The sequence below is a fragment of the Megalobrama amblycephala genome, linkage group LG14 (genome assembly GCF_018812025.1).
Source record: "Megalobrama amblycephala isolate DHTTF-2021 linkage group LG14, ASM1881202v1, whole genome shotgun sequence".
Taxonomy (NCBI): Eukaryota; Metazoa; Chordata; class Actinopteri; order Cypriniformes; family Xenocyprididae; genus Megalobrama; species Megalobrama amblycephala.
The window spans coordinates 17,715,118-17,742,784 of record NC_063057.1 but is presented as its reverse complement, the minus strand read 5'-3'; the positions used below and the strand labels follow the sequence as shown (position 1 = coordinate 17,742,784).

The following is a 27,667-nucleotide window of genomic DNA, read 5'->3' as shown; positions in this document are numbered from 1 at the left end:
TCCGCCCTGTGAGCTCAAATTAAACGGTCCTAGTGCGAAGTGTCATCATGGGGACATAACTGACACGTTCATTTGATTTCAGTCTAAGTAGTAAAACTAAAAATATATTTGAATGTTAAATTATTGGAGTATAACAAAGGAGTAATTCATGCGCAGTCCATAAGCAGAAACACTGAAACTTTGTACTCGCTACACAAATCATGCTGTCATGGAAAGACTATGAATCCAATTTGCAAGAAGATGTTTGCTGTTCATTATGCGTTATAATACTTTGCATAGATTGTAAGATGTTTATTGTTTTGTGCAGTCACTGCTGTGTAAAATGGAAAGGTGTAATAAAAGTGACCTACTTGTGTTTTCTTCACACAGCCACAGCTCCTTCAGTCTACAGTCAGTTACAGCAGAGCACTTGTACTCTTTATGTACTCTTTCTAAATCAGTATTCAGAGGACTTCTTCAAACTGCCTTATCTGGTAAGTATTTAAATCTTCCAGTAGCTTACAGTAGGACCTAATCTTTAATCTTAATGTTTTCAGGGGTGTTTATTATGTTTTAGGTTGTTTTATTCTGTTGCACGCACCTCTCTGAGATTTGTTTGTTAGTAATTTATTCCTTTAAGGGGTTTAAAAGCAGCAATACCCTTCAGCAAGTATAGATTCATTTGACTTTTTTCATTTTTGTGTTTTCATTCTCTATATAATTTATGTTAATGACTTATGGATCTTAGTGAAGCTTCAGATCAGATCCCTAAATCGACTTTAGACTGTATTTTGAAGTCCAAAATGTTTCAAACATGTAAACAAATAGGAGTCACTTTAAGAACAACTGCTTTTTTCTTTCTTGAGAAAACAACTTTAGGCTTCATCGTTTTAGCTTCCTCACAGTGTATGTGTGACCAGTCCCAGTGTCCATTTAAGATTAAACTGCGTTAAAACTGATGGTTTGCCCCAGATAATTAAGAAATTATGCAGAAGAATTTTTGTTTATCATAATATCATTCCAGAATGGTGATTTTGAATGTATATTTTTATAATTTCTATGATGTATCATTTTTGTGATGTATCTGTATGTTTGGTCTCTTCTTAGGTTTAAGCTTCTTTTAATGGCAAGATGAGTGTAGCTGAGAAAGTCTGTGTTTTTGTCTTTCTCTTACAAGGTATGTGTATCTCTTCTTCACCTTCACCAATGACTTTAATGAGACATTTGTAAGATGAAATGAACAGCTAAAATGATTATCATGAATGTATGTTTTCTATAATCAGTGTATTTTAAACAGTTACATCAGTGTATAGGTCTGTTTAATTGCAGAGTTGTAAAGTATTTGAGTAATATTACTCCACTACTGTACTCTGTTAAAAATTAATACGTGTATGATTGTAATATTTACAAGGAAAACATAAAACTTATTACTGAATTGTAATTTTATGTAATGAAAATTGTTATTTTATTTTATTAAATCTGGCCTACTTGTTTTCAAAAGTCCATTTAAAAATCAAAGAAATGTTTTTTTTTTTTTACTTTTTAATATTTAAGTAGAGTTAAGTGTGTATTTTTTGGCTAGGTACTTAGACTTTTAATTGAGTAAAACATTCGACAGTTACTAAGTACAGACTAAGTACAGTTTCACAGTATTAATAGAGGTCTGTTAGCAGTGTTACATGTAACTTGTTACAGAGCAACAATTTGATTACCTTTGTTAGCCATATTATTTTAGAAATATTACAAGCTATATACTGAAGCACTAAAGTCCAAATGTGTGAATGTAAAGATAAAGAAACTTGCAGATCAAATATGTTGGATTTTATTTTAAATCAAGCATTCTGACTTTTTGCCATGTTACAATTTTGATGTCGATTCAGTTAGTACTAAAGCATCAGTCTGCATCTATCAACACAGGCTGTTTATTGAAAATTTTAATTTTAATTGAAATGTAAATTATGTGTATTAGTCAACTGAAAAGACTATAGTCAATAAATTGTGTGTGTTTATGGTTTATAGAAATGTGCTGGTAAATTTTTTTGTATGCTTTACATGTTTGTGTTGTGTGTTATTAGGTGTTTGCTGTAGAGATTTCAGCATCAGTCTGCCAGAGAAGATTGAAGCTCTCAGTGGATCATGTGTGATCATAAAGTGCACATTTGAGATTGGGAAAGACGAGGACAAATACCTCACTGAGAGTGATGCTACAGGATTGTGGCTCAAAGATGGAGATAATGCGAATAACCATCAAGTGTTTAACTCGAGAGATCCCAAACCTGATCACTTTAAAGGGGAAATAACAGGAAAACTACATGAGAAGAACTGCACCACTATCTTTTATGATGCTAGTTCAAATCATAATGGTGAATATTACTTCAGGATTGAGAGTGGTGCTCTGAAATACACCTTCTACATGAACACCTCCACTATAAATGTCATTGGTGAGTGATTTGAGAACTTTATTTATAAATGAATGTTAAATTATTATTATTATTATTATTATTATTATTAAGTTTTTGTCATGCCATCATTGTCACTTGATCTTGTTTTTGTGTGTCTTTCAGAGTCTCCCCCCAAACGAACAGTGAAGCTGTATGTGGAGCAGAAGGAGGTTCAGGATCAGGAGGAGGTGTTGGAGGGGAGCTCTGTGAGTCTGCGCTGCTCTGCTGAGACTCTCTGCTCCTCTCCTCCACCAACTCTCACATGGAGCTCCACTCCCAGAATCCCCCTCAGTGAGAGCAGCAGACAACAGGAGCTCATCTCTGATCTGAACTTCACTGCTGCTCACCGTCACCACAGAGTCACTTTCACCTGCACTATAACCTACCAGCTACTGGACAAGAACAAAACAGCACAGGACAGCATCACATTACATGTCCAGTGTAAGTGATGCTTTATATCTGTTTTGACTTGTCAATCATATTATTGTTAATTATATTGTGAGGCCATGTATTTGTTTTCCCTCAGATTCCCCTAAAAACACATCAGTTTCTGTGCTTCCCTCTGGCTCGGTGTTGGAGGGCAGTTCAGTGACTCTGACCTGCAGCAGTGATGCAAATCCAGCAGTGCTGAACTACACCTGGTCTAGAGAGAGTGAAGGACAGTTGAAACAGCTGCAGACTGGAGACACGCTTACCTTCAATAAGATCAACCAGACACAGGGAGGATGGTACAATTGTACAGCTCAGAACAAACACGGCACCCAAGAGTCATCAGTGATGCTGGACATTCAGTGTGAGTAATAAAAAGAAACCTTTCAGACAAACATGAAAATTCCTCTATCATTAACTATGTTTTAATGGAACACAAAAGAAGGTTTTTTTTTATTGCAATTTTTTGAACAATATAAACATACAAGGGCAATAACATATTTTACATTAAATATTCATCAAATGAAATGTTATGATAAATACAAAAGAAAAGAAAAGAAGAAAAAGTAGCAAAAAATCACATGTATAAACAAGTATAAACATTACAAATTATTCAAAGAATAGATTTAAGACTTTAAAATAATTTACTTTTTTTTTTTGGCTTTGTTATTATTTCTTGTTTGTTTTAATGTGTATAAGTAGTGACCTATTTCTATTTTAAAATAAGTAAAATTAGGTTTTTTTCCCTCCCCATTTACATTTGTGGATAAAGAATTTTCCATATATAATGAGTAAATTCACAATATACCAAATTTTGAAATTACAAGTATGATCATAAAAAAACAACTTTTGTTTTGGTTAAAAATTTTGGTTAAAAATTATCCAAAATCAATTTTTGAGCAAGTACATAACCAGCCAGTGTTCAAAACTGTCTCATTATCTTGTCTCGATTCACAACGGTAAGCTTGTAATAATGTTTTATAATAAGAGCGACATGGTGGATTTCCGCGGGAAATTTGAGCATGCAGCAGTTCCTCTGTGCGTCATTACGTCACGTCCGTAAACAGAAAGGAAGGAGTCCCGTTCAGGCTAACGGAGCATTTATAGCCTGTTCTCACAGCAGCTGAAATAATTAAACATATCATTTTGATGGTGGATTGTAATCCAGAAAGGTCCAAATGACAATCATCAGTGACAACTGGAGATTCACCCATAAGCAAAAGACTTTGGACTGTGTGGATACAGAAATTGAAATCCACAGGTAACGCTAATATACACTAAATACATAGTCACGCAATGCTGATGTTGTTAACATTAACGATTTGAGAACAAAGTATAACAGTAATAATAATTTGCACGGTTTGGCATGATCCAAGCTAAGTGATCGTTAGATTTAATCATCATTGGCAGCGCGATTTATTGAAGGCCTGATGCATTTTTCCTCAGTTGGTCAGAACAAAAGTGGCAGAAATGTTACTTACTTGTTCAGATGATATTTTCCAGTGAAAATTCTTATATTGGTCATACTTTCAAGACGTAGAATCTGTGATTCTGAAGTACAGTATCCACACCGGTGCGGTGACTGACAGCAAGCATTAGATTCATCCGCGCTGACGAGCTGTGCCGACGCACAACACACGTACAGATAACTGTTCCGCATATGACTGCAATTGCAGGTTTCAAACAAGAGATGGCGACAAAGAGGAAAAATCGCGGACTGCAGCTTTAAGTACTATTTTTCAAAAAACAGGTCACACCAAAATATTTTTTTTTATAAATACAATCATAAAATAAATGTACAACACTCTCATTTCCCTCTTTGCAAAAAACACATTTCAGATCAATATCTTTACAAATCAAGAAAAATTTGTATACGAACTTAAATTACATTTCGGTATAATTTTTTTTATAATAATAAAGTTATAATAGGCCTACTAACTTTGAAATAATTTCTACTCTAATTCTTTTTTTTTTTTTTTAAATATAAACATTTAAATGGTGGCTGTCAACTTGATGGATTTATTCAAACATGCATTATATAGGCTATTGAAGAACATTAAAAATTATAATATGTAATATGGTGCATATATTTAGCTAAATGCTCCTCTCTATAGTTCATTTTTCTAGCTGACTAACGAGTTTATGGTCATGATGAATATGTTTGTTCTGAGGTAAATGTGACGTTACATTTGTTTGTTCGATTAAAAAAAAAATGTAAATGTATATGCTTTATATAAACAAATGCCTTCCAAGTGCTTCCACCAAAACCACACTTTCGTATTCTTCAAAAAGCTTACGCTGTATGTCCTATGCCTTCCCTATTCTACTTATGGCATGAACGCAGCGCCAGTTGCCTCTAGCTGGCATAAAAATAATGACAGTGTCGTGTTACGTCTGTCGTCATGAAATGACGTATGACTATCGTTAGCAATCAAAATGCGTGTTCATTTAAATGCAATGTGTGGACTTTTTAACACCAACCCCATCCCTAAACCTACCCTTAGTAATTTATAGCGCATTTACACTTTATGAGCACATGCGTTCCCTGGGATCGAACCCACGATCGAAAAGGGGCGCAACTTTAGCAAACGCTCCTATGGGTCGTATTTCAGGAAAGTGACAAACGACCTACAGTATATAGGCGTATTGGTTGGAGAACATGTTGTAATCGAGAGTCATATATCACCAAAAATACAACATTCTTCAACTGGAAGTAAAAGAAACAAAAATTAAATGACACAAAAAATACTAGCCCTATATCATAAATTAGTATCCAGCATATATACATATATAGGCCCAAGTTATTTCAACTCAAAAATAAATATGTAATGTTGCATTTTACTTTCAAACTTTCTAGAAAGGATATAAAGTATATCATTTTCCTTCAAGAAACTTGAGATCTCAGAATCAATTAGGCTATCCACGGATTTCTTTGCCGTCGATTGAAGTACACTCAGTGCTGTAGGACAAGGATTCTGACATCTGGAGGTCTACTTTTTTGCAGAGTTTAGCTCCAACCTTGATCAAACTCGCCAGTCTGTAACTTTCAAGTAATCATAATGAACTTTATCTATCTTATCTTGTTTAGGTGTGTTTGATTATGGTTGGGGTTGGAGCCTAAACTCTGCAGTAGAATGGATCTTTGACGACCAGAGTTGAGACAAAAAAATCATACAAGTTTGGAATTACTATTTTTATATCTATTTTACTTGCTGGTTTGCTTTACTGACATTTATTATTATTTTTTTTGAAGCCTAATCTAAAATTTAATAAATAAAACCATTAGTACTCCAGTGTCAAGTTAAATCTACTTTAGTGCCAGAAACTAATACAGAAAACAAATCTAAGCTATTGTCTTTCTGAATGTGAACTGTAAGCCATCTTCAGTGATTGTAAGCAATGTGAACTACAATAGAAACTTTAGAGGTTCCAGTTGTTCTGCACAGACATTTCTTCATCTTTCTCTCTATTAGATGCTCCTCAAATCTCCACTTCCTGCAGCTGTGTCAATGGGAATGTAATTGAGTGTTTCTGTGAGGTTGATGGGAATCCCTTTCCTGAACTGGAGTGGCATCTGTCTGGACGTCCTGTCACTAACTCTTCAGACACGTTCATCAGTGAAGAGCGATTGAGCAGCACAGTCTTGAGGAGCTCCATCACTCTACATCAGTCACTCACACACACATCTCTGCAGTGTGTCGGCAGCAACACTCATGGCACTGCAAGTCAACTGTTTGAACTGTATCTCTTCTCTCAAGAAGCTTCATGTAAATTTCAGCTATCCAGTTATATTTTTCAATTGTTGATAAAGCAACGAATCACCTTTCATTGAATTTTATTGAATTATTCAATAGCTATTAAAGTAGTTATTCAGATATGTTTGGTTAAATGATTGCTTGATATTAGCACAGCCGTTCTCTGGAAGAGTTTTCATGAACTGTCTTTTATTGTTTTAATAGGGTTCAACATTTACTCCTTCCTGATTGGTGGTGTTGTTGTTGGTTCAGTTATGGTGATATTATGTGTTACAATGCTGATTTACAAGTGAGTAGACCATTTGATTGCCTGTCAGAGTGATAGTAAGGGTTGTGATGCATGAGATAAAAGCAGTTATATATTTTTATTTATTAATTATTTCTGTAGACGGATCTGCAGGACTCAGAGGGGAGATAAAACTGGACTCACTCGGACTGATGGGGTACGTTACAATATATCAAACACACACATGCTATTCATTCTTGTACATATCAACCTCACAAACACCAAAACACTTTAATAGTTCCTCTCTCCACCCAGTTTCTTGTGCACACAAGCTCTCCACTGATCATCCGTTGTTCATCCATTAGGTTGTTTCACTGTACAATGATGGAGATCCATTTTATGTCAATAAAGTCATGATGTCATCTGCTGGAGCCGCCAGACTGGGATCTTCCTAGAGATTTTAGCACACTAGCTTTAGTTATTAACATCTGCATATACAATGGCCCTTAAAAAGAATTTGGACACTTAAAGGATTAGTTCACTTTCAAATTAAAATTTCCTGATAATTTATTCACCCCCATGTCATCCAAGACGTTCATGTCTTTCTTTCTTCAGTGAAAGACTCTTATTCCTCGTCTGGTATCATTTAAAGCCATTTGAAGCTGCACTGAAACTGTAATTTTGACCTTCAACCGTCTGGAGGCCATTGAAGTCCACTATAAGGAGAAAAATCCTGGAATGTTTTCATCAAAAACCTTCATTTCTTTTCGACTGAAGAAAGAAAGACATGAACATCTTGGATGACATGGGAGTGAGTAAATTATCAGGAAAATTTTATTTGAACGTGAACTAATCCTTTAAGGCACACTTACATATAATATGTTTGTCATTGGATTGAATAACAATATATCAGAAATGTGGCATTCAAAAGAACCCCATAATGGACATGTTCCACTAACATCAACCACAAAGTGTCACAACACAGCAAAATCCCCAGAGTTAAATCAACTCTGCTCAGAGTACATATGGTCCCTCTATAAGTAGTGTTAAAGTAACACTGAAGCAGAGTTAAAGTAATGAGATAATTAAGCAGTTAATAAGGCTGTGACTTAAGTCAGTTGTAGTTCTTGTGTTTTTTCTTATTTCTTCAGTGATTCTGCTTGTTAACAGCAGGTGTTCATCACTAATGTACACTCATTACTTAATTAAATGCTTAATTATCTCATTAACTTTAACTCTGCTTCAGTGTTATTTTAACACTAATTAGAGAGGGACCATATGTATTCTGAGCAGAGTTGATTTAACTCTCGAGATTTTGCTGTGAATGCTTTTTGTCTCCTCTTTCTGGTCATCAGTATGCCTATTTACATATAATATCATCATCTGCTATCTTTTTATGAATGCCACTTTGTTTAATAGTTTGTTACCTAATCTAATCAATATACACTTCATGCACATATTTAACTGTCCAAAGACACTGTATGTGTATTTCCAAATATATTCTTCTATAACTTATCCTCACATAATCTTTTTCTTTGTTTGTTTAATGTATACTCCAGTCTTTTCAAATTAGTTTCAAATATTCTGTCTGTTTTTGTCACGTAACTCATGAAGACGAGATAGATCCAAATGCAGCAATGGTGTTTATTGAGGGCAAATCCATAAGGCGTAATCCAGAGTACAGGCAGGGGTCAGAATCCAAAACAACAGTCCAAACATAAAACAAGAAACAAGAAACTACAAACCAAAACGGGGAAATATGAAAACCAGGGATCAGACTCGAGGGTGACATGCAACAATGAACCACAAATACAGACAGCAAACACTCAAACTAAATAGACAGACACTAATGACCAAATACACAACAGCTGGGTGCAATGATGAGTGGTGATTAGTCCGGGAAGTGTGTATGGGGAATGTAGTCCATAAGACAGGTGGAAATGACAGTCCGGGACGGAGTGCCCTCTAATGGCTGAAGGGCACTCTCACAGGTGATCGTGACAGTTTTTGTTTTAGTTAGTATTTGTGTGTTTTGAGTGCTGTAACATTCTGCAACAATTAAGCATTTTTAAAATAGGTGATGGCAAGATTATTCTTGCTGTTGTTGACATTCAGGGATAATACATGTTGAATAGTTTTTATGAACATCAACATCATATAAACTTTCTTACATTCAGGATTTATATCAGGAAGGGCATTCATATTGGCCTATGCAAGATAAAACAAAAGGAAAAAAAACCTAACTAATTGTAAAACTTTAATTTGTAAATGCAGTTTTTCAGCTATGATAGTTTTGCAATCTCACATTTACCCAGGATATGATTGCCAAAATAAAATTTTCTGAAAAATGTAGATTATGAAATTTTCTGTTTAGCCACCACACCTGTAATAATCTGCCCTAAGACTCTTATTTTGATGTTGTTTTCTTTTCATTGTTCCTGTGTTCACAGTTCCTGCGTTTAGTTCCTGTTTTATCAGTTCCCTTGGTTACACTGAAAAAAAAAAAATGGTGTAGAAACAATTTTAACTCTAGTTTTTAAATTTCTAGTAAATTTCACAGTTACAAAGAAGTAACACATTTAATCAAACATTACATTTTTAAGTAGAAAAACTGAAATAGAATTTTCTTGTCAAATGTTCCAGTAATCTTTTATTTACTACTTTGAAAAATATTTTTTACAGTGTACTAAGCATTCCATTGCTTGTTACTATTGTTACTTATTTAGTCCAAACTCTTACAAAATAAAGGTTCTTTATTGGCATATGTTCCATGAAGAACCTTTAACATCAATGGAACCTTTCCATTCCACAAAAGGTTCTTTTTAAAATGTTCTTTACATTATTAAAAAAAAGGATGGTTCTATTAAAATCTGTTGACTGAAAGGTTCTTTGACAAACCAAAAATGGTTCTTATGACATCACTGAAAACTCAGTTTTAGAACCTTTATTTTTAAGAGTGCACCTGTGTCTTATTTTGTTCCTCATTTACCTCTTTTTCTCTAGCCCTGTGGCTCTCTTTAGTTTGTTCATTATTGACTTGTGTTTGTTTCTTCTTAATGTTCCAGTCATGTTTAAGTTATCATCATCTCATACTGTAGTTCTATTACTTCCATGTAGCCCACTGTAAAACTCCTTATCTTATCTCACGCATTTGATAAAAGAAAACAACCTTTCTGTTGACACCGGTTTTGCATTATGGTTATACTATAACACCACTGACTTTGTTCTCAAAGATTCAACTTTGCATTATTGCATATTTGAACTCTGACCAGGTTCTGCATAAAGAACAAAGAATAATCTTTTAAGGAAGTCAAAGAGTGCTAAATTGTACAGATCAACCAGGCACGGGCACAACCTGTGCAAGCACACGCCCTTTATTTGGTAGTGGTGTTTATTTATTTATTTATTTATTTTTGATGCAAGTACAATAGACCTCACAAGAAATGAAAATGGGCTAATTTTCCACACCACAATCTGTTTTTGGCACTCTTTGTGTGCGCCGCAGTTCAAGTGAAGCGGAGTGCACATGACGATCGTCCCTTCCGTTTTATCAGAACGCGATATAAACATGAATGAACACAGGTGTGTTGAAAGATGGAGTACAGATCAAAGAAGAAGAAAAAGAAACAGTATACAGAAATCCATTATCTTTATACCATCAGATTGTGCACCAAGCCATAGCAAAGCCTCGTTGTGGAAACTTAACAGTTCGCTCTTAGAATTACCAGATGTAAAGGTTAAAATTAAAGAATTGCTAATTATTGGAAAGCAGCCACAATTCAAAATTATTTTTATACCAATTGAGAGCTTCTAAAATTTGAGATTGTAGTTTTATTTAAGGAAAGTTGGAGTAATCTTAGCCATAAACAGAAGAGTTCTTGAGGACAGCCTGATCATTAAATTATCTCAAATATGTAATTTTAATTGTATGACATTAGAGGAAGAATCTGAAATTGAGAATCTAAATTAGATGATTTAGCCTAAGGCTAGAGGTGCTTATATAAGATCCAGGAAAAGATAGCTTGAAGAAGGAGAACTCAATTCTGTTTATTTTATTTATTTATTTATTTTAAGCTCGAAAAACAGAATTTTACCCTCTCAACAATTGAGCAATTTTGTGCTGATGGCAAAATTGTAAAGATCCAGAAGATATAGCCAATTTCAGTGCAACTTTTATAAAAATCTTTATATTCAGAGCAGATAACAACTTGTTTCTGGATTCAGTAATGTTTAAGTTATATCTGAAAATGACAAAATGATCCAGTCTGGATTTATGAGGGACCGACACATAATAAATAACATTAGATTTAGATTTATTTGAGCGATTTATGGGAACATAATAATTTTATTCTTTTCCTTGATTTTTATAAAGCTTTTGATTCAGTAGAACATCATTTTATTTTTAAATCAGTTCAAAAATTTGGTTTCGTGAATATTTTTGTAAGGTGATAAGAACACTTTATTACAACTAGTACAATTTAATTAAAATATGGTACTACTAGGTTTAACTTGTCACGCGGTATTAGACAAGGGTGTCCAATATGCCCCTTTTTTTTACTAGTTTCCCATTTATTTGCATCTTATGTTTGTAATAGTGGTCTTTGTGGTATCTCTGTTGCTCTCTAATTTAACACTTTTTTAATTTAACACTCTGTTAAATTAACTAATTTTAATTTAACACTCTAGCAATGTATCGTTTTACGTTATGGTGTGGTTAATGTGGTTTGAAGACTTAATAAAGCTGTACTGTTTTGTGAGCCAAAATATGTGATGGTATCTGTGATGAAGTTTTGTCTTTTATAAGAAACATGACCTGTGAGTTGTCACCTTTGTGGGTCACGAATCAAGTAGATGTGGTCTCACTGATCAATTTAGTTCTGCACCATTTACACACGCGCAACAAGTCCACGTCCAGCTTACATTAACACATTTTCATGAATTCATACACAAATTCATATCGAAAAATTAATGCTGTATCATTCTGATTCACACATTTTTGTGCAGCGTTTCCACCAAGTCTTACACTTTCCCAAACCTGCCCTCGAGTGGTAAAATATTGCAACTGTATTTAACTTGAGTAATGTGAAAGGCTAAAATACAGGATGATATCCTAAATCAGATCAATCACATTTGTCATGCTAGATAGTTGGATATATTCACAAGAGTATTTGCTCCAGTTTTGACACAGGACGAACTAGTCCGGTCTTGCTAAGTGTGTTTAAACTTCAAACTTTCAAGCGCTGTTCATTACAAGGAAACTCTTGTGCAACCAAACCGACACGTCAAACAGCGTAAAAACTGGGCTTTTGAACTGCTCCTGCGACGCGTCAACGCGACATGACAGACCGTTATGGACAGTAGTCTTAAAACGGAAGTAAGCGTTTATGGCATAAATCAAGATCAGAGCCGTTTGTTTGTCTCGTCATGTGACTGTTGGCAATTTAAACTTTGAAGCGTTTCGTTTTTAGGTTTTTGTCCCTTATGGCCGCTCATACATCAGCTCTTCTGCTCTGGCGCTTACATCAGAGGAGTGCTCGTGCGCTCGCGACACTCCCAACACAGACAGGCTCGCGCGAGCTGCTCGCAGAGCTGACGCATCGGTACGTACCATATGTCACTTTGACAACAACACTCCTGCTAATGTCAGACACTAGTGTAAATACTGTTTGATAACCCGCTCGGGTGTTGTGGGGTTAGTTATTGACTGTTGTATTCTTTTCAGATTGACTTGTCATGATTTATCACATTTTATGAAGGTGTTCATATTACAAATGTGATATAATTAGATTTTCTGGATAGATAAATATAGCCTTTAGATACAGTGCACGTTACATTGTGTTCATTTGTGTTCTGGCAGTCTTCCAGAATCAAAAGAATGATTAACTATAAATTATATATCATAGTCCACTGTAAAGCTGCATTGAAACAATCTGTATTGTATGACTCCGGTAATCAATCTCCGGTAAACTCAGTAACAGCAATGCAAATGTGCACAAGCCAACAGAATGATATGCAGATAAATGAGAGTATCCATTTCTTGCAGTTTTCTACAGGACAGTTGTGTTAATCAAGGACAGGTCTCTCCCCTGTTTTATTCTGAAGTAGCTCAAGTATGTGTTTAACAGGTGTTTGTGCAGTTCAGCTGCAGACAGGGCATCCATGGCAGAGGAACCTTTAGTCACTGCAGGGAACAACTTCCCGTTGGATTACCGACAAGAGCCAGATGTTACATGTTCCAGACGGGACTCTCATGGGCGCTTTGTAAACCCCTGGACAACATGGCAGTTCCCCTCCTACAGTACCATGGCTCGCCTGTTCCTCATGGAGAAGAACAACAGTAATGTGCCCAGTGTCAAAGAGGTGATTTGGTTTAGGAGTCACTGATCAGGAATGCATTGAATCAGCAGTGTGGAATCTGAAACATCACACAAAGGATTACTGTTGAAAACAGGAATATTACTGAATATAAACATTAACAAGTAAAACAAGTTTAGATTATTCTGTTTGTCTGTAAAGTCTGGGGTGTAGACGATTTTGGCAGTTAAATGGCATGTAACATTTCATTTCAAAGTGTTATAAATGATGAAGGCAAAAGGAACACAGTTATATATATTAGTTTTAGTTTTATATTGAATTTTATACATTTTTAATTTGAACTTTTTAGCTATTTATACATTTATATTTTTATTTTTCATATCTATTTATAATTATAAATGTAATTTTAAATTTAACATACATTTACTTTTATATAAAATTATTAAATTTTCTGTTTATACATTTGTAATTATTTACTGTTTATGCCTATTTATAATTATAAATATTTAATTGATAATATTATTTACTTTTTATACAATTTTTAATTATAAATATATACATGATAATATTTAATATACATTTACATATAAATAAAATGAAATAATTGTATTTAAAAGTAAATGTATATTAATTTATAATTATTTAAATATAATTCATTTATAATTATAAATGATTATAAAATATTCATTTAATTTATATAAAATTATTACATTTTATACGTAAATGTATATTAAATATGATCATTTATATATTTATAATTATAGACATGAAAAGTAAGTAATTACAAATGTATAAATATAAAATGTAACCATTTTATATATAAGTAAATGTATATTCAATTTTATAATCATTTATAATTATAATACTTATAAAATATTACATTGTGTATAAAATGTAATAAATTTATATAAATGTATAATCAATTTTATATTAATTTATGCATTTATAATTAGAAATATGCATAAAATATAAATATAATTATGAATGAACAAATATAAATGTACTAGTCTTATGCATTTATAATTATAAATATATATAAATATATAATTATAAATGTATATTAAATTTACAAAATTATATGCAACATTATTTAAAATTAAATTAAAAATGTGCGTGTATATATATATATATATATATATATATATATATATATATATATATATATATATATAATTCAATGTATCAATGTTTTCTGTTTTCTATCCTCAGGTTCTGGACGGCGAGTTGCCGGTTCTGGAGCCATATTTCGTCCAGAGTCCGGATCAGTGCGGGCAGACAGGCCCATCTGTGCAAGCGACCTGGCTGGGTCATGCCACTGTTCTGGTGGAGATGGAAGGACTGGTGGTTCTGACTGATCCCATGTTCAGCCAGAGAGCCTCTCCAGTGGGATTCATGGGCCCGAAGCGTTTCCGCGACCCGCCTTGCACTGTAGAACAGATTCCTCGCCTGGACGCTGTGGTGATCAGTCATACACACTACGATCACCTCGACGCAGACTCTGTGGCAGCGCTGAATGTTCGCTTCGGTTCTGGTTTGCACTGGTTTGTGCCGCTTGGGTTGGCTGAATGGATGCGGAAGGCGGGCTGTGAGAATGTCACAGAGCTGGACTGGTGGGTGGGGAGCCAGATTCCAGGGCATGACAATGTCAAGTTTTTTTGCACGCCGGCACAGCACTGGTGCAAACGCTCGCCTGTGGATGACAACAAAGTTTTATGGGGTAGCTGGACTATCGTAGGGCCCCATTGTCGTTTCTTCTTCGCTGGGGATACGGGATACTGTTCAGCGTTTAAGGAGATCGGAAAACGCTTCGGACCATTTGACCTGGCTGCCATCCCGATCGGAGCGTATCTGCCCAGGTAAGACTGTAAAGAGCAGCTGTGTGTTTTTAACACAAGTATATTAATGATTGAACTTGTCTTGTTTAGAGGGATCATGAAGTCTCAGCATGTGGACCCTGAAGAGGCTGTTCAGATTCACATTGACATTCAGGCGAAAACATCACTGGCCATTCACTGGGGGACATTTGCTTTAGCCTATGAGGTATGAGCCCGTCTGTCTCTCTCTCTCTCCCACACGTTCATTTTCTCAGTGTGAATGGCTTTCACTGAGCTGGCATGCTGTCACTGCTCTGATTGTGTGTAATAGCTGCCCAGCTGCAGTTGGGAAGTCCAGTCTTTGTTGTTGTATTGCGTCAGGCTTCACTGCTGTGCCTACGTTTTCATGCCTCTTCAGGCTCGACACTCCTTCAGAGAGGCGTTTAGACAAGGTTACAATTAGCTGATTAAGTCAGCTTAGAGAACTTACGTTTTACTATGTCTCAGGGTTAGGATATGTATATTATTAGATTTGTCACTCCGATGATTAATAAGGGGAGAAAAGACTTTTATTTAGGCCCTACTAGGAATTAAGTATTTAGAATTAAGGATATTTATTGCAGTTTTTTTCCTGTTTATTTATTTTATATGTTGTGTACACACACACAAAATACAAAATGTTTTAACATTTATACATTTTTCTTTAATGTTTCTTGAGCACCAAATCCAGAATAAATTATATTGTAAAATATATTACAATAGAAAACAGTTTATTTAAAGGGGACATTGGATGCCCATTTCCGGAAACTATGCTAATATGGGACAGTCTGTCAGCGGTCTTGGGCGGGGCCTGAGCAGTAAGACATCATACTGCTCAGAAAATCAAAATGGCTTGATAATTTAACTGTTTAGGTTTTTTAGGGATTAAAAAAAAAGGATTGAATGGATTTTTATCACTGTAGGGTGGTTGTGTCCACACACTGGCAAGAAACATTTATATGCAAACACCAAGTAAAAGCGGATTTTGCATCCAATGTGCCCTTTAAATTGTAATATTTCAGATTATTACTGTTTTTACAATTTTTTTGATCAAATAAATCTGAGAGATCTTATACTTTTGAAAAAGAGCGCATAAACTACTGTTCAAACTGATTTTTTAAAAATGTTTTTGAAAGAAATTTCTCTCCCTCTTTTAGCATTATCTTGAGCCTCCAGCACGTTTGCGTGAGGCTATGGTGAATCATGGACTGAATCCAGATCATTTCTTCACGCTCCATCACGGAGAGTCACGGATGATTAACAACAAGGACACACACTTGTCCAGCTAAACCAAAACCCAGAAAGTATGCAGACACACATATATGATTATGCTTTACACAGGCTGCATTTTTATAAATTGTTTTGAAGATTGTGCTGATCCAGTGGCTGGACTCTGGATTTAATGCAAAATGAATGTTAAAAAAATGTATTAGATTTCTATTTTGTTTAATATAATTTGTCATTTAAAATATCATGTTGTGGCCATAATAAAACAACATCTGAGTTTAACCTGTGTGTCAAAACCGCATTTCAAAGCTCCGCTGGCTAGAAGAAGAACATCGTTCAGGTGAGATCTTACCTGCGAACCTTGTTGTAATCGGCGCTTGAAGCGTTCATAAGATGCAGAAGAACCAAACCTTAGGAAATTCACTTTATTTGCAATTGTTTAATAACATCATTCCTCAGATAAAAATGCAATATTACAGGAATATACAGCAGAGATTAATTTAAAACTTCCTGTCAAGAACCATACAATCTAAAGATATTTTTTAGTTTTTATTTACTGGTAGCGTGCGTTATAAGCAAGACACACTCTGTCACCAAAGACAGACTGACAGATACAGATACAAACTGTACAATCACTTATTTACAAATCCAATTTTTTTGTCGTTTTTTTCTTTTCACTTTTTTTTTGAAAATAGGAGTAGAAAAAGTGATTGAATCTTCAGATTTACGTAGCGTATTCTTTTTAAAATCTAAATGAACAAATGAAAGAATGATGAAATGAAACAAAAGAGTCAGCAAAAGTAGAGGAGGGAATGACAGACCATGCAGACGTCTCACAGACTGATCAATAACACCTGGGGTCTAAACTCGATTAAATAGTCCAAAATATGAATGACCTCTGACGGTGTTTCGTGAGAGACCTGAATGGTCAGCACTGATTCCTTCGAATTCTACCAAAAGCACGACACGCATCTAATTTTAATTCAGCTCGTAAATCTAACAAACAGCTCAGGACCTCGAGACTACACTTCCCGTCCGCACCGTCAATCAAAACTGAAATAAAGCGACTGAGACGATCCGCTCAAAGATTTCTCCCGTTGTGAGTCTGATGGACTTGAGTGGTTAAATGACAACCGAATCGCCCCCAAAATAGTGTAACGCAGATTCGCCTTTTAGCCAACAGAAAGAATTGTGGGACGGCGTAGATGAGTGAGCGTCAGGGAATCAACTCCCTCAGTTCTCCCACCCGTTATAGAAAGAGACCCAACGAATCAAGCCCAGAGCTTGACACGATCAAAGAGAGCATCACGTCCATCTCTGCAGAAAGAAAGCAGGATGTGACAAAGAATAAGCTGTTACAATATGTTCACTCATACATGGAGATTTGTGCAATATTATCTATTTGAGCTCCTCATCATAATCGTTACCGTTCCTATCATTTCTTTCTGTCTCTAGTGCTACATTCGCTGGGTGGAACTAGAGGCGGGAAAATGCCGCTTGAAAACCTTGGATTGGTTCATATAAATTGTTCTGCATTCATCTGGCCCTAACCTACCCACGATTTCGGGTTTCCAATGGAATCAGTGCACTAAAAAACACTGAAGACCCGTCTCATCTACTGCAGGAGATGGCCTGAAACGATCTGCATTAATTATCGTCCCACCTGTTGAAATGAAACTATGGCAAGATTGACGTTTTGAGCTTAGGGCGAAATTAATATTTACACGACAGCTAAAATCTATGCATAAATTCATCCTTCACTTGGATTACGTGTACGACGTGTCAAACTAAACGTGGTTTAAATGTGCAAATTGTGATTATTGCATCACCACCTTAGCTTTTAGTTTATCATTAAAACTCATTAACACACTACATTAACTTATAATATCAAATTAACAGTCATATAAAGGAGGACATTAGAGATACGTGCTACACAAAGGTTAAACCAGAGGGCAGACATTGCAGCTGTCCAGGCTTTCTCTGGGTCGAAGGTCAACCCCACGGCACGTTCCTTCAGTCTGACACATGCAGAATTAGCAAATGAACACACATGAACTCAGAAACACCAGACGGCCTGACCGATAAATCCACTAACATTTTGTCTTTGTGCATTACTGGGTTTATCCAAATTAAACAAAAACACCCTAAAGATAAAAAAATAACCAGTCCTACTGCGGTTTACTGTAATGTGTTGTGAACTTGAACAGTTAGAACAATGCTGCTCAATTGCTATGGATGGTTTGACAACCAATGGTTGTTGTTTTTTTCTTTCATACATTCTAATTAAAACATTTTTTTAAATATATCCTTTTTATTAGGGAAACTTGAGTGTGCACTCTACTGCTACAGATGGCAAACCGAAATATAAGCCACAACCAATCAGTCCATCAGGAGAGCGACCTACGCTTCCCCCACTGAAATGTCACCGACTTTGGCCGTTCCCTCCAACCAGTGCGAAATATCTAAACTTCCATCTAATAAATACTTCTCATATTAAAATATATAAAATAACTTCTGATTCTCTGAGAGAAGAAAAGCTACATTACAACCATTTGGGCAAAAACCTCACTACTCGCAACTAATAAAATATTCAGTCAAATATTTGGTACATTTCCCCAAGGCCTGAGCAGACAGCTCTCTGTGTTCATTCATCAGCGGTATCATTCAACACAGGGGCTGCTTTTGTGTCATGAAAGCTTGTGGCTTTTCCACACTGTTCTATCATGTGCAGGTGCTCAGAGGGGAACGTGATGTGTTGATCTGAATAAAGCAGCTGTGAAAAAGCCCTCGGATTTGAAATCTCATGATTAATCTCATTGCACTCCTCCCTCAGCAAAAACACCCAACCATCCTGTTTAATAACAGGCCATTCGACTGGAGTTTCAAAGGAGCTACTGTGGTGAATACGAATGATTTACTCTATATTTCTCTATCATAAATTTAATTTCTATCTATACATAATCACTACATACATTCTCAAACACGGTTGTGTGTAGCCATTTTAACCCTGACATTCAGCAGATATAGATGAGTTTATATTGTCTCTTTTCTAGTGTTAATTCTTTTCTAAATCTATAAAAATATACAATCATTGGCTAATGATGGGAGAGGAGGACTCCGTCTGCTAGGCTGATTCTTAAGATTCCATGCAAACGCAACCAAAAATGAGAAGAAAAAAAAATAAAAATAAAATCAAGCTTAGCATCCAAATCCATTATTTCCAACCTAAATCTCCTCGCTGAACGCGGATTGTCTATGAGACTTGAGAAATGAAAGGGGATTTCTAATGTTTCCGCTCGCAGGCTCAACTAATAGTGAGAATTTATGTGCATGACCAACCGTTTAGAGTGAGCCCATTCACCGGCATGCGGTAATAAAACGCCTTCACTGTGATGTCTGCTGAAGAGAGGACAAGGAGCGTGAGTGAATGAAAAGATAAAAGTGAAAAAAGCGAGAGTGAAAGAGAGAGAGCTGCTCTTGCGTATCATGCACCTTTCAGCTGAGCACAAGATATGCAAAATCATTTTCACACCAACGAGACACTTCTCTTCTTCGTCTGTATTTACACCTTCACTCCTCTTCATCAGTGTTTCCTCAATGTTTAAAATGAAAACAACAAAAAATACTCAAAACGCTTGGCACACCAAAATAATCCTCATGCAGAGATAATTGAAACCAACAGAAGAAAAACATCAAACCAAACTGACCCGCACAAGATTTTCAAAATACTCAATACTCAAATGCACCCGATTTCAAGTATGACAGGTTTCTTCGATTTAAAGTTCTGTAACTTAATACACAACAGTGAATATATTTCTCTCTGTATCTTAGATTTTTGTACAGCTGTAGTTCTGAAAGAAAACTGTTGTACAGTCAAAGTTATTGCATTGTTTTTGCATATCTTGTGGTATGCAAGCACATACGCATGCACTCACGCATTCATCCTGCATATACTAACACGAACACCACACAAACACACTCGTTTCCGCACTCTGCATATGCTAAACACGGAGAAACTCACACACGTACACAACCAAGGCCTCGAAATATGCCTGGGGCAGCCTCACAATGACATATGGCACGTGTGTGGAGGAGATATGAGGGTGTGGTGGCGGCTTTGGAACAGAGCAGGTGGATTCTGGCTACATTTGTCGTGTTTTTTTTTTTTCACAAGCTTTGCATCATCCTCAGAGCAGAGACCTCCTGTAAACATTCAGGAACTCTTATCACACCCACAAAAACAGCACAGGACCAGAGACGGAAATCGAATGGGATGTTTGAGGCCTGAAACGAAACACCAGGACACTCGGTGTAGAAAGTGAAGAGTCAGCTAGACAAAAATAGTCAATTATCTTTTCATGTATGGAAAGAGAAATTCATCTTGTCTCAAGTAGTGTGCAAAACGGTGACAGAACTTCTAACCGGGTCTAGTGTGGCACGAACAGAGAGACGCCTGGAAGTGGATTGGTCAGGTTTCTCATCAGCGGGTGTGTTTAGGGGACGCCTTCCATCCTGTCGACACATTATCAACACAATGCTAACGTTTCAACACCTTATTTGCATAATAGATCAATAAGTAGTTCTCTGTGTGTCTGCTGAACTGCATGGAAACAGTGCTAAACCCAGCAGAAAAATATCCTTAACAATAATAGTAATATTAATAATCATAATGATAGCGATCAATAACATTGTATGACGATGACACTGCTGATGTTGATACTTTCATAATGATGGTCATATATTTAGCCCTGTGTGAACTACATTAGAGTTTTTTTTAAATGATGCGCTACCCAGACATCCCTGAATACTCCACCCTTCTTCCTTTCTTCAAAGTGCACCTTTACTGACCCTCCGAAAGATCTGCTGTTTCCTGTGTCGAGCAGGTGGGATCGTGACAGAATCGCAGCTGTTGGCTGAATGTTTCTGGAGATCAGCAGTGAAGAAACATCAGTAGTTTCAGAGAAAAACGTGAGTTCGATCCAACAGCAGCAAGGGGAACCATGAGACGTGTCAGTGCTACCTGCGTCCAGGCGAGTGACACTGCTCATTTACAGCTTGTGAGCTACCAATAAACATTGTGAGAGAGACCGAACCCCCGGCGGAACACGCTTCACCTCTGACAGGAATAAATAAATAAATAATTTTTGTCTGTAAGAGGCATTAGATTCACAACACTGCATCTGGCATAAACATCTTAAATGCCTTCAATAATAATATTAATAATTTAAGAAAAAAACAGCATCGCATCCATATGTGTGCAATCCAAGATAAACAACATTATAAACACTAAATGCTGTAAAATAAAGAAAGGAAATAAAACCTGAAGCAGATCTCGAATAAAAGGCCACTGATGCAATGACCCGTACCTTACACAGCTAGCAGCTACCTGAAAGCCGTAACGGTACACAAGAAAGAGAGCTATTTTGGGAGTTGAGTCTTCCACAGATAAAAAAAAAAAGTTATGTGCAGGCTTAACTAGAGAATCATGGGTAGAAATGAAATTCAAAAAGCAGCAAAAATCATCAACTGAACAAAAGAAAGCGGTAAAGGAGACGGATGACATAAGGGAGCTTGCGGACGACACTTCTTCTGATGAACGAATGGATGGGTGGGCAGCCCCGTGAAAGGAAAGAGAGAGCGAGGATGGGAGAGCCGCTCCAGTGTGTCCCTCCGAGCATTTCTTGAAACCATGACGGCTTTTGGGCCCTCAAGATCCACCTGCTCGGCACAACACGTCCACGCCGATGAGGCAGCTGTCGAGTCCTACCACCACACACAGGTCAGCGCAAACTCGCTCTGTCCTCCCACTGGTGGACAGATCCCACTGCTTGAGCAACAACAGTGCATCTTTTCCCTTAATCCCCTGCTCGGTCAGGGTTGTTTTTCATTTCCTTACTGCAATCAAGGTTGTGAGAACTGTGAGGCACTTTTAGAAACACGCACACAAACATGTACACACGCCTACTCGCTCGTGCTCTCGCAAACACACGGACGAACTAAAAACCAACTCGGTCTCAGCTAAGCAGAATGGCCTTATACCCCTACGGTAGGTACACGCAACAGACGGGTCAGACTGCAGGACAGCAGTGTCCTCAGAGAGAGCTGGGCTAAGACACAGGAAGTCCTCCGTGCTGCTGCTGTTCCCCCTACAAGCTTGTCACACACTCCATATCTTCGTCCTCCATCAGAGCGCTGTTCCTCTGCCCAGCCCCCTCGGAGTGCTCTAACTCCGTCCCCAACAGCTCATCAGAGCCTGTGGCGGTAGAGAGGCCCAGTGCGTGGCCGCAACGGGACTCCTGCGAGCCAGTGTCTCTGCACTGTATGAAGGGTAGCAGGTTTCCGTTGGCATTGGGCGGCGCGTTAGCATTGAGAATGTTGTCAGCGGCGTTCTCCATCTCCTCCATGGTCATGTCGCAGGCGTCCGCTAGTTCCTGCTTCGCTACCTGGATGAAGGTGGGATCCTGTGCATAGCGACCCAAACCCTCGGATATCAACACCTGAGCAGAGAAAGTAAGATATAGTAAGATGAAGTAAGGACTTCATGCAATACATTACGTTAATATGGTAAAAAAATGTCACCATACTTTCCCCAGTTGATCAATCACAGTACATTAAGACCACTGTTTATCACAAGTTCCCTTTCTGTCAAGCACTTTCGACATTATGTCGAAATACCGACACTAGAGGTCTTCCTTGAGAGCCCAAAACACCTCTGACATATTCAGAAAAGGCTAATGGAATTGGCGTGTGCAATTTGCATGCCAGGCCACGCCCCCGGACATACAGGTATATAAGGCCAGACGGCTGCATTACACACTTCATGTTCCCTGCAGACCTCTTGCACGCTGCATCCAGTGAAGTTCCCAAGTGAGTTTGATGTTGCATCACTTGACATTGCATCATATGGTGTACACAACATCTCATTCAGGGCTTCAGATGAGGACGAGCTGTGGAATTCCCCACCCTGTCACATTCGTGGCCCTAGGATGCCATCCTTGACTAACCTTGCAGAGATGAGGGAGTTCGACAAAATGCGCTTTCTTAACCCCCCATCTCATGGGGTGCCCTCTTTGGTGACACTGACTTTTCCCAGCAGTTCTTGGCGGTAGAAAAGCAGACGGCACGTGCGTCACCAAGGGCATCCGCTTGCAGCTGCCACCCCAGCTCCGCCGCCGGCTTAGTCCATGGCCAGGCCACAGCATTGAGCTGTCCCGCAGGAACATGCCGCAGGCCACTCATCAGGTGACCACGAAGAATCTGAGGAAGTTGACTTTGAAGCGTCCCTGAGACAGGCGACCCAGGACCCAGGCGACCCAGGACCCAGGGACTGCTCTTTGTCAGGAGGCGGTGAGTGCACCACTCCTTCCCCGGTGGAGGGCAGGGAGTGGAATCTTGGTTCCCTTTTATTTGTGGTTTGCCACTGGCCCAAAAGTCAGCAGTACCCAAATTTTAAAGGTGCGGTCTCTGCATTTCTTGAGTCATACAGTCTGCAGCCTGGACATGATGGACACGAGCCACTTGTCTTCTCATATCCGGCTGCAGCACACTCAGAACTCCACACAGGTCAGCGTGCCAAGTTCCAAGGATGCAAAGCTTCTTCACCCGCCACCAGTCAGTTCCATTTGGGTTTTGCGGATTGACGTAGGTGTTCCAGCACACCCACAACCATGAGATCGGGACATGCACAGCTTCCCGGCATGGTGGCCATTGCTCCGCTTCACTGCAGGTATGTCAAAATGGTTGTTCATCTGGGCGGTCAGCGATTCAGTTCGCCAGGCTCTGCCTTGGTGGCAGGCAAGTACACCCCTGTCCTGGGTGGGGAATTTGTGGTCCTACTGGCGAAGGACCGACTGTCCCCCCAGCCTAGATGAAGAAGGGGTTGTACAAAAGCCCTTACTTCATCATACCAAAAAAGGCGGTGGGTTTCGACCAATCCTAGTTCTGCAAATTTTGAATCAGCCCTGCACAGGCTACTGTTCTAGATGAGGTATTGGTCCAACAGTATTGGTTTGCGGTGATAGACCTGAAAGACATGTCTCGATTCTTCCTAAGCAGACCATGTTAACGGTTTGCCTTTGAAGAACAGGGTTTTTAGTACAAGGTCTCCTCGCGTTTTCATGGAAGTCGCAGAGGCTGCCCTTGCCCCATTAATGGAAGTGGGCATTCGCATACTCAACTATAGCTCATTCTCGAGAGCTGGTGTGCAAACACGGGGACTGAATATGTCCCACCACTCAGGGACCAAGTGGTGAACTTGCAAGGAATCCCTCCTGATGAGGGAGACCCAACCCTGTCTCTGCTGTGTCCAGTACATGATCTGCGCATATATCTAGACCAGAGGCAGAGCTTCAGATGATCTGAGCAGCTCTTTTGTCTGCTTTGGAGGTCAGCAGAAGGGGAACCCTGTCTCCAAACAAAGAATTGCCCATTGGATTATGGATGTCATTCTCCAGTCTTATCAGGCTCAGGATGTAACCATGGCCACTGGAAGTGAGGACTCACTTCACCAGGGTTATCACAGCCACGTCGGCTCTAGCGAACATTAGCAGGCATATGTAAAGCTGCGGGCTGGGCTACATCCAACACTTTTGAGAGATTTTATAATCTACGCGTGGAAACACTTTTGTCTCAAGTCTTAAGTAATAACAGGTAAAACTCTGACAAACTAGTTGAGTATAGTGCTTGCATTAGCACCTTTCCCCTCCCTGAGGTGATAATGCACGCTTTTCAGGTCCAGTTAGTTTCCCTTGAATGGGGAACCCTGAGCCACCCTTCTTAATCACTTAAGCACTATTGTAGTAGATGAGTTTGACAGAGGAACTCACTACCAAGGCCCATTACTCGTGGTATGCCCCTTTTCAGGTGAGCCCTTGTAATATGGCTCTGTTTGTTGTGGTTCCTTACGGTGACCCCATATGATTTTCCACTGTTTAGTTTCCCTTGCAGTGAACTTGGTGTTTTTCTCTGGACGGAACCAACTCCGTCACCAGTCGCCGTGAAGCCGGTAGTCACCCTCTTGTCAGGTAGTGCCCACCACAGGGACTCTTCCCTACGTAGTACTCCCCACTGGTGAGTCCATAGGAAGTATTCTCCACATATTAACCTCCCCTTTTGGGTAGGATGTGGTCTCCATAGTGTTCCTTTCTCAGTGAGGAGAACATTTCCCATTGTTAGCAACCAGGTGTATGCAGCCATGCGTATATATTTCTTCTTGAAAAATCAGAAGAGGCCCTCTTCTATAGCTCTCTGAGCTATAGTTGGCCCTTTTAATAGGTCCCCTTTAGAGGGAGACCCAAGGTCATTTACCCTGTGCATTGGTAGGCTGTGAGTTAGCGGAGCTCCACTCCATGCCTCATGTCGCAGTTCAAGTTGTGGTGTTTAGTATAGGGACCCATAGTGTCGGCACAAGTGACAGACAGAAAGGGAATGTCTCGGTTACTGCCGTAACATTCCTTCCCTGATGGAGGGAATGGAGATGTTGTGTCCCTCCTGCCACAAATTGAACCACTGAGGGGTTGAGACACTGAGTCACAACAAACCTGAAGTGTGTAATGCAGCCGGCACACCTTATATACCTGTATGTCTGGGGGAGTGGCCTGGCATTCAGATTCCACATGCAAATTCCATTGGCCTATTCTGAATACATCAGAGGTGTTTAGGGCTCTCAAGGGTGACCCACAGTGTCGGTATTTTGACATGTCTCCATTCCCTCCATCAGGGAAAGAGGGTTATGCCAGTAACTGAGATGTTTTCTAAAATGTTATGCTTAATTGTGCAGGTATGAGGTATTACATAATTAAACATGCACTGATTTGTATAGATTTCCAGAACAAAAATCTGAACAATGGATAAAGTCAGGTTCAAAATTCTTTTTTCATTTTCTGTTGAGGTTGGGTTTTTAAAGAGGAGATCTTTGATATCTATTTTTATCACTCCATAAATTATAAAATAAACAGCCAGAAAAACAAAAACAATATTTTTAGGAAGAAAAAAAATAACCAAAAGTTATATGAACAAACCCATCTGTAAAAACCTTCAGAATATAGTTTGGTGTAAGTGCTACTGAAATGGATATTTCTGGCTCATTGCATGAAAAAACTCATGAAATTTCAGAAAACAGCCTTTAAAAGACATTGTAACTGAAATCTACAGATGGAAATGGATAAATTGTAATAAAATATACACTTTATTTGTGTGTTTGGGATGTTTTTTTTCCACCAGTCTGAAAGAAAACACGTTTTGGAAGCAAAACAACCCAAAATCTGAAAATTTTAAAATGTTTTTTTCTGTAAAGTCTTGCATAACATGAGGGAAAATACAGCTTACCGCCTCCACAAGGCTGCCGGCGCTCCCGTGGGCCAGGGATATGGAGTCTCTGCGTGTGACCGGAGGAACCGTGAGGGACACGGGTCGCTGCGTCCTCTGCACGCTCCCCCTGTGGTTGCCATTACTGTCACTGTACCACGAGCTGCAGTTCACAGATGGCATGCTGCTGTTGAGTTTCTCGTAAGATCCGCTGCCCTCCAACCGCAGAGATGGAACAGGCTGGTAGCACGGCCCTCCTCCGCTACGGCCGCTGGGACTCGCAGGGGGTGTGGAACACAGACGTGTGAACAGCGTCGGAGAATGACTCCGTCTCAGCAAGGGACTTAACCCCGCCACAGCCAGAGCCTTTGAAAACCATAAGATTAATGAGTGAAAAGGATTTAAAAAAAAAAAACCTTTGTCAAGAATGTGTGGATAAGCTCACCTGATGATGCACCAGGTGCAGTGGTAGTGCTGTCTTCTGAGAAACATCAGGTCTGTTTTGCTTTCTCAGACACTCCAAGTGAAAGGAAGACCGTCGACCTGTGTTAAAAAGTAAATATGCATTTAACTTCAGTGTCACATTTGAAGGAAAACTAAAGATTGTACTGAATCAAATTAACTGTTATGCCTCTGTCTGAGTATTTACCCAGTGCAGTGGGGCAGAGAAAGGCCCGTCGCCGTGGAGACTGCCAAGGCCTCCTCTCCTCCCCTACATCTGCCTCCACCATGGGAGCCAATTGCTTGCTCTCTTCATCCTGAAATTCCAGCCTGCACCCAGCACACACACATTCAAAATATTTTAACACTATGAACACCTTATATCAATGGTCCACTTTAGACTAGTCTACTAACTATAAGTAATTTTTCAACTACAGCTAACTCTCATTAGAGTATTAGTAGTCTACCTGCTTAATATCTGCAAACACTTTATTTTGATGCTCCCCAACAGACATTCTACTGAATATAAGTAACTTTGCAACTATGTCAACTTATTCTACTAACCCGAACCCAGTCTACTAGGTGAACTTGATTTCAACAAGTACAACATGATCCTGGATTAACATCTTTGTTAATCCTGAAACAACATTCCAAATAACCAATCAGATTTGAGGGACAAGTTTACAGTTTATGTCA

At 38.4% G+C, this 27,667-nt stretch overlaps 3 protein-coding genes across 17 annotated transcripts in view; 2 read left to right on the top strand and 1 right to left on the bottom strand.

The window, feature by feature from the left end:
* Nucleotides 1-100: 100 nt before the first annotated feature.
* On the top strand, nt 101-7,401 carry LOC125245500 (myelin-associated glycoprotein-like). Its single transcript, XM_048156093.1, has 10 exons — nt 101-282; nt 370-473; nt 1,087-1,156; nt 2,055-2,420; nt 2,544-2,861; nt 2,947-3,213; nt 6,323-6,616; nt 6,809-6,893; nt 6,993-7,047; nt 7,196-7,401. The coding sequence occupies exons 3-10, from the start codon at nt 1,111-1,113 to the stop codon at nt 7,283-7,285; spliced, it is 1,521 nt and encodes a 506-aa protein (XP_048012050.1). The 5' UTR covers nt 101-282; nt 370-473; nt 1,087-1,110; the 3' UTR covers nt 7,286-7,401.
* A 4,496-nt stretch (nt 7,402-11,897) lies between these two features.
* napepld (N-acyl phosphatidylethanolamine phospholipase D) lies at nt 11,898-16,507 on the top strand. Of its 3 annotated transcripts, XM_048156357.1 has the most exons (6): nt 11,899-12,204; nt 12,299-12,430; nt 12,956-13,190; nt 14,355-15,001; nt 15,071-15,185; nt 16,156-16,507. In XM_048156357.1, exons 2-6 carry the CDS (start codon nt 12,312-12,314, stop codon nt 16,285-16,287), a joined length of 1,248 nt encoding a protein of 415 aa, XP_048012314.1. In that variant the 5' UTR covers nt 11,899-12,204; nt 12,299-12,311; the 3' UTR covers nt 16,288-16,507. The 3 variants fall into 3 exon arrangements, with proteins under 3 accessions (XP_048012315.1, XP_048012314.1, XP_048012312.1); XM_048156358.1 differs by having other exon boundaries at nt 11,898-12,430; nt 12,968-13,190; XM_048156355.1 differs by having other exon boundaries at nt 11,899-12,430.
* A 128-nt stretch (nt 16,508-16,635) lies between these two features.
* cacna1c (calcium channel, voltage-dependent, L type, alpha 1C subunit) overlaps nt 16,636-27,667 on the bottom strand; it is a 187,927-nt gene continuing 176,895 nt past the window's right edge. For all 13 annotated transcript variants that reach the window (XM_048156334.1, XM_048156335.1, XM_048156325.1 and 10 more), the window contains 4 exons: nt 27,180-27,301; nt 26,976-27,073; nt 26,552-26,896; nt 16,636-22,722 (listed from right to left, as the gene is read on the bottom strand). In XM_048156334.1, coding sequence (XP_048012291.1) covers nt 22,372-22,722; nt 26,552-26,896; nt 26,976-27,073; nt 27,180-27,301 — 916 coding nt within the window. In that variant the 3' untranslated portion in view covers nt 16,636-22,371. The remainder of the gene's footprint in view (nt 22,723-26,551; nt 26,897-26,975; nt 27,074-27,179; nt 27,302-27,667) is intronic.

What these genes read in the sequence shown, in the direction of transcription:
- napepld (XM_048156357.1), top strand. Translation starts at nt 12,312, where the DNA reads ATGGCCGCTCATACATCAGCTCTTCTGCTCTGGCGCTTACATCAGAGG. An exon ending in CTCGCAGAGCTGACGCATCG is followed by an intron (nt 12,431 to 12,955) that starts GTACGTACCATA and finishes TGTGTTTAACAG; the next exon opens with GTGTTTGTGCAGTTCAGCTG. An exon ending in ATCGGAGCGTATCTGCCCAG is followed by an intron (nt 15,002 to 15,070) that starts GTAAGACTGTAA and finishes TGTCTTGTTTAG; the next exon opens with AGGGATCATGAAGTCTCAGC.
- LOC125245500 (XM_048156093.1), top strand. Translation starts at nt 1,111, where the DNA reads ATGAGTGTAGCTGAGAAAGTCTGTGTTTTTGTCTTTCTCTTACAAG. An exon ending in CATCACATTACATGTCCAGT is followed by an intron (nt 2,862 to 2,946) that starts GTAAGTGATGCT and finishes GTTTTCCCTCAG; the next exon opens with ATTCCCCTAAAAACACATCA. An exon ending in GTTACAATGCTGATTTACAA is followed by an intron (nt 6,894 to 6,992) that starts GTGAGTAGACCA and finishes TTATTTCTGTAG; the next exon opens with ACGGATCTGCAGGACTCAGA.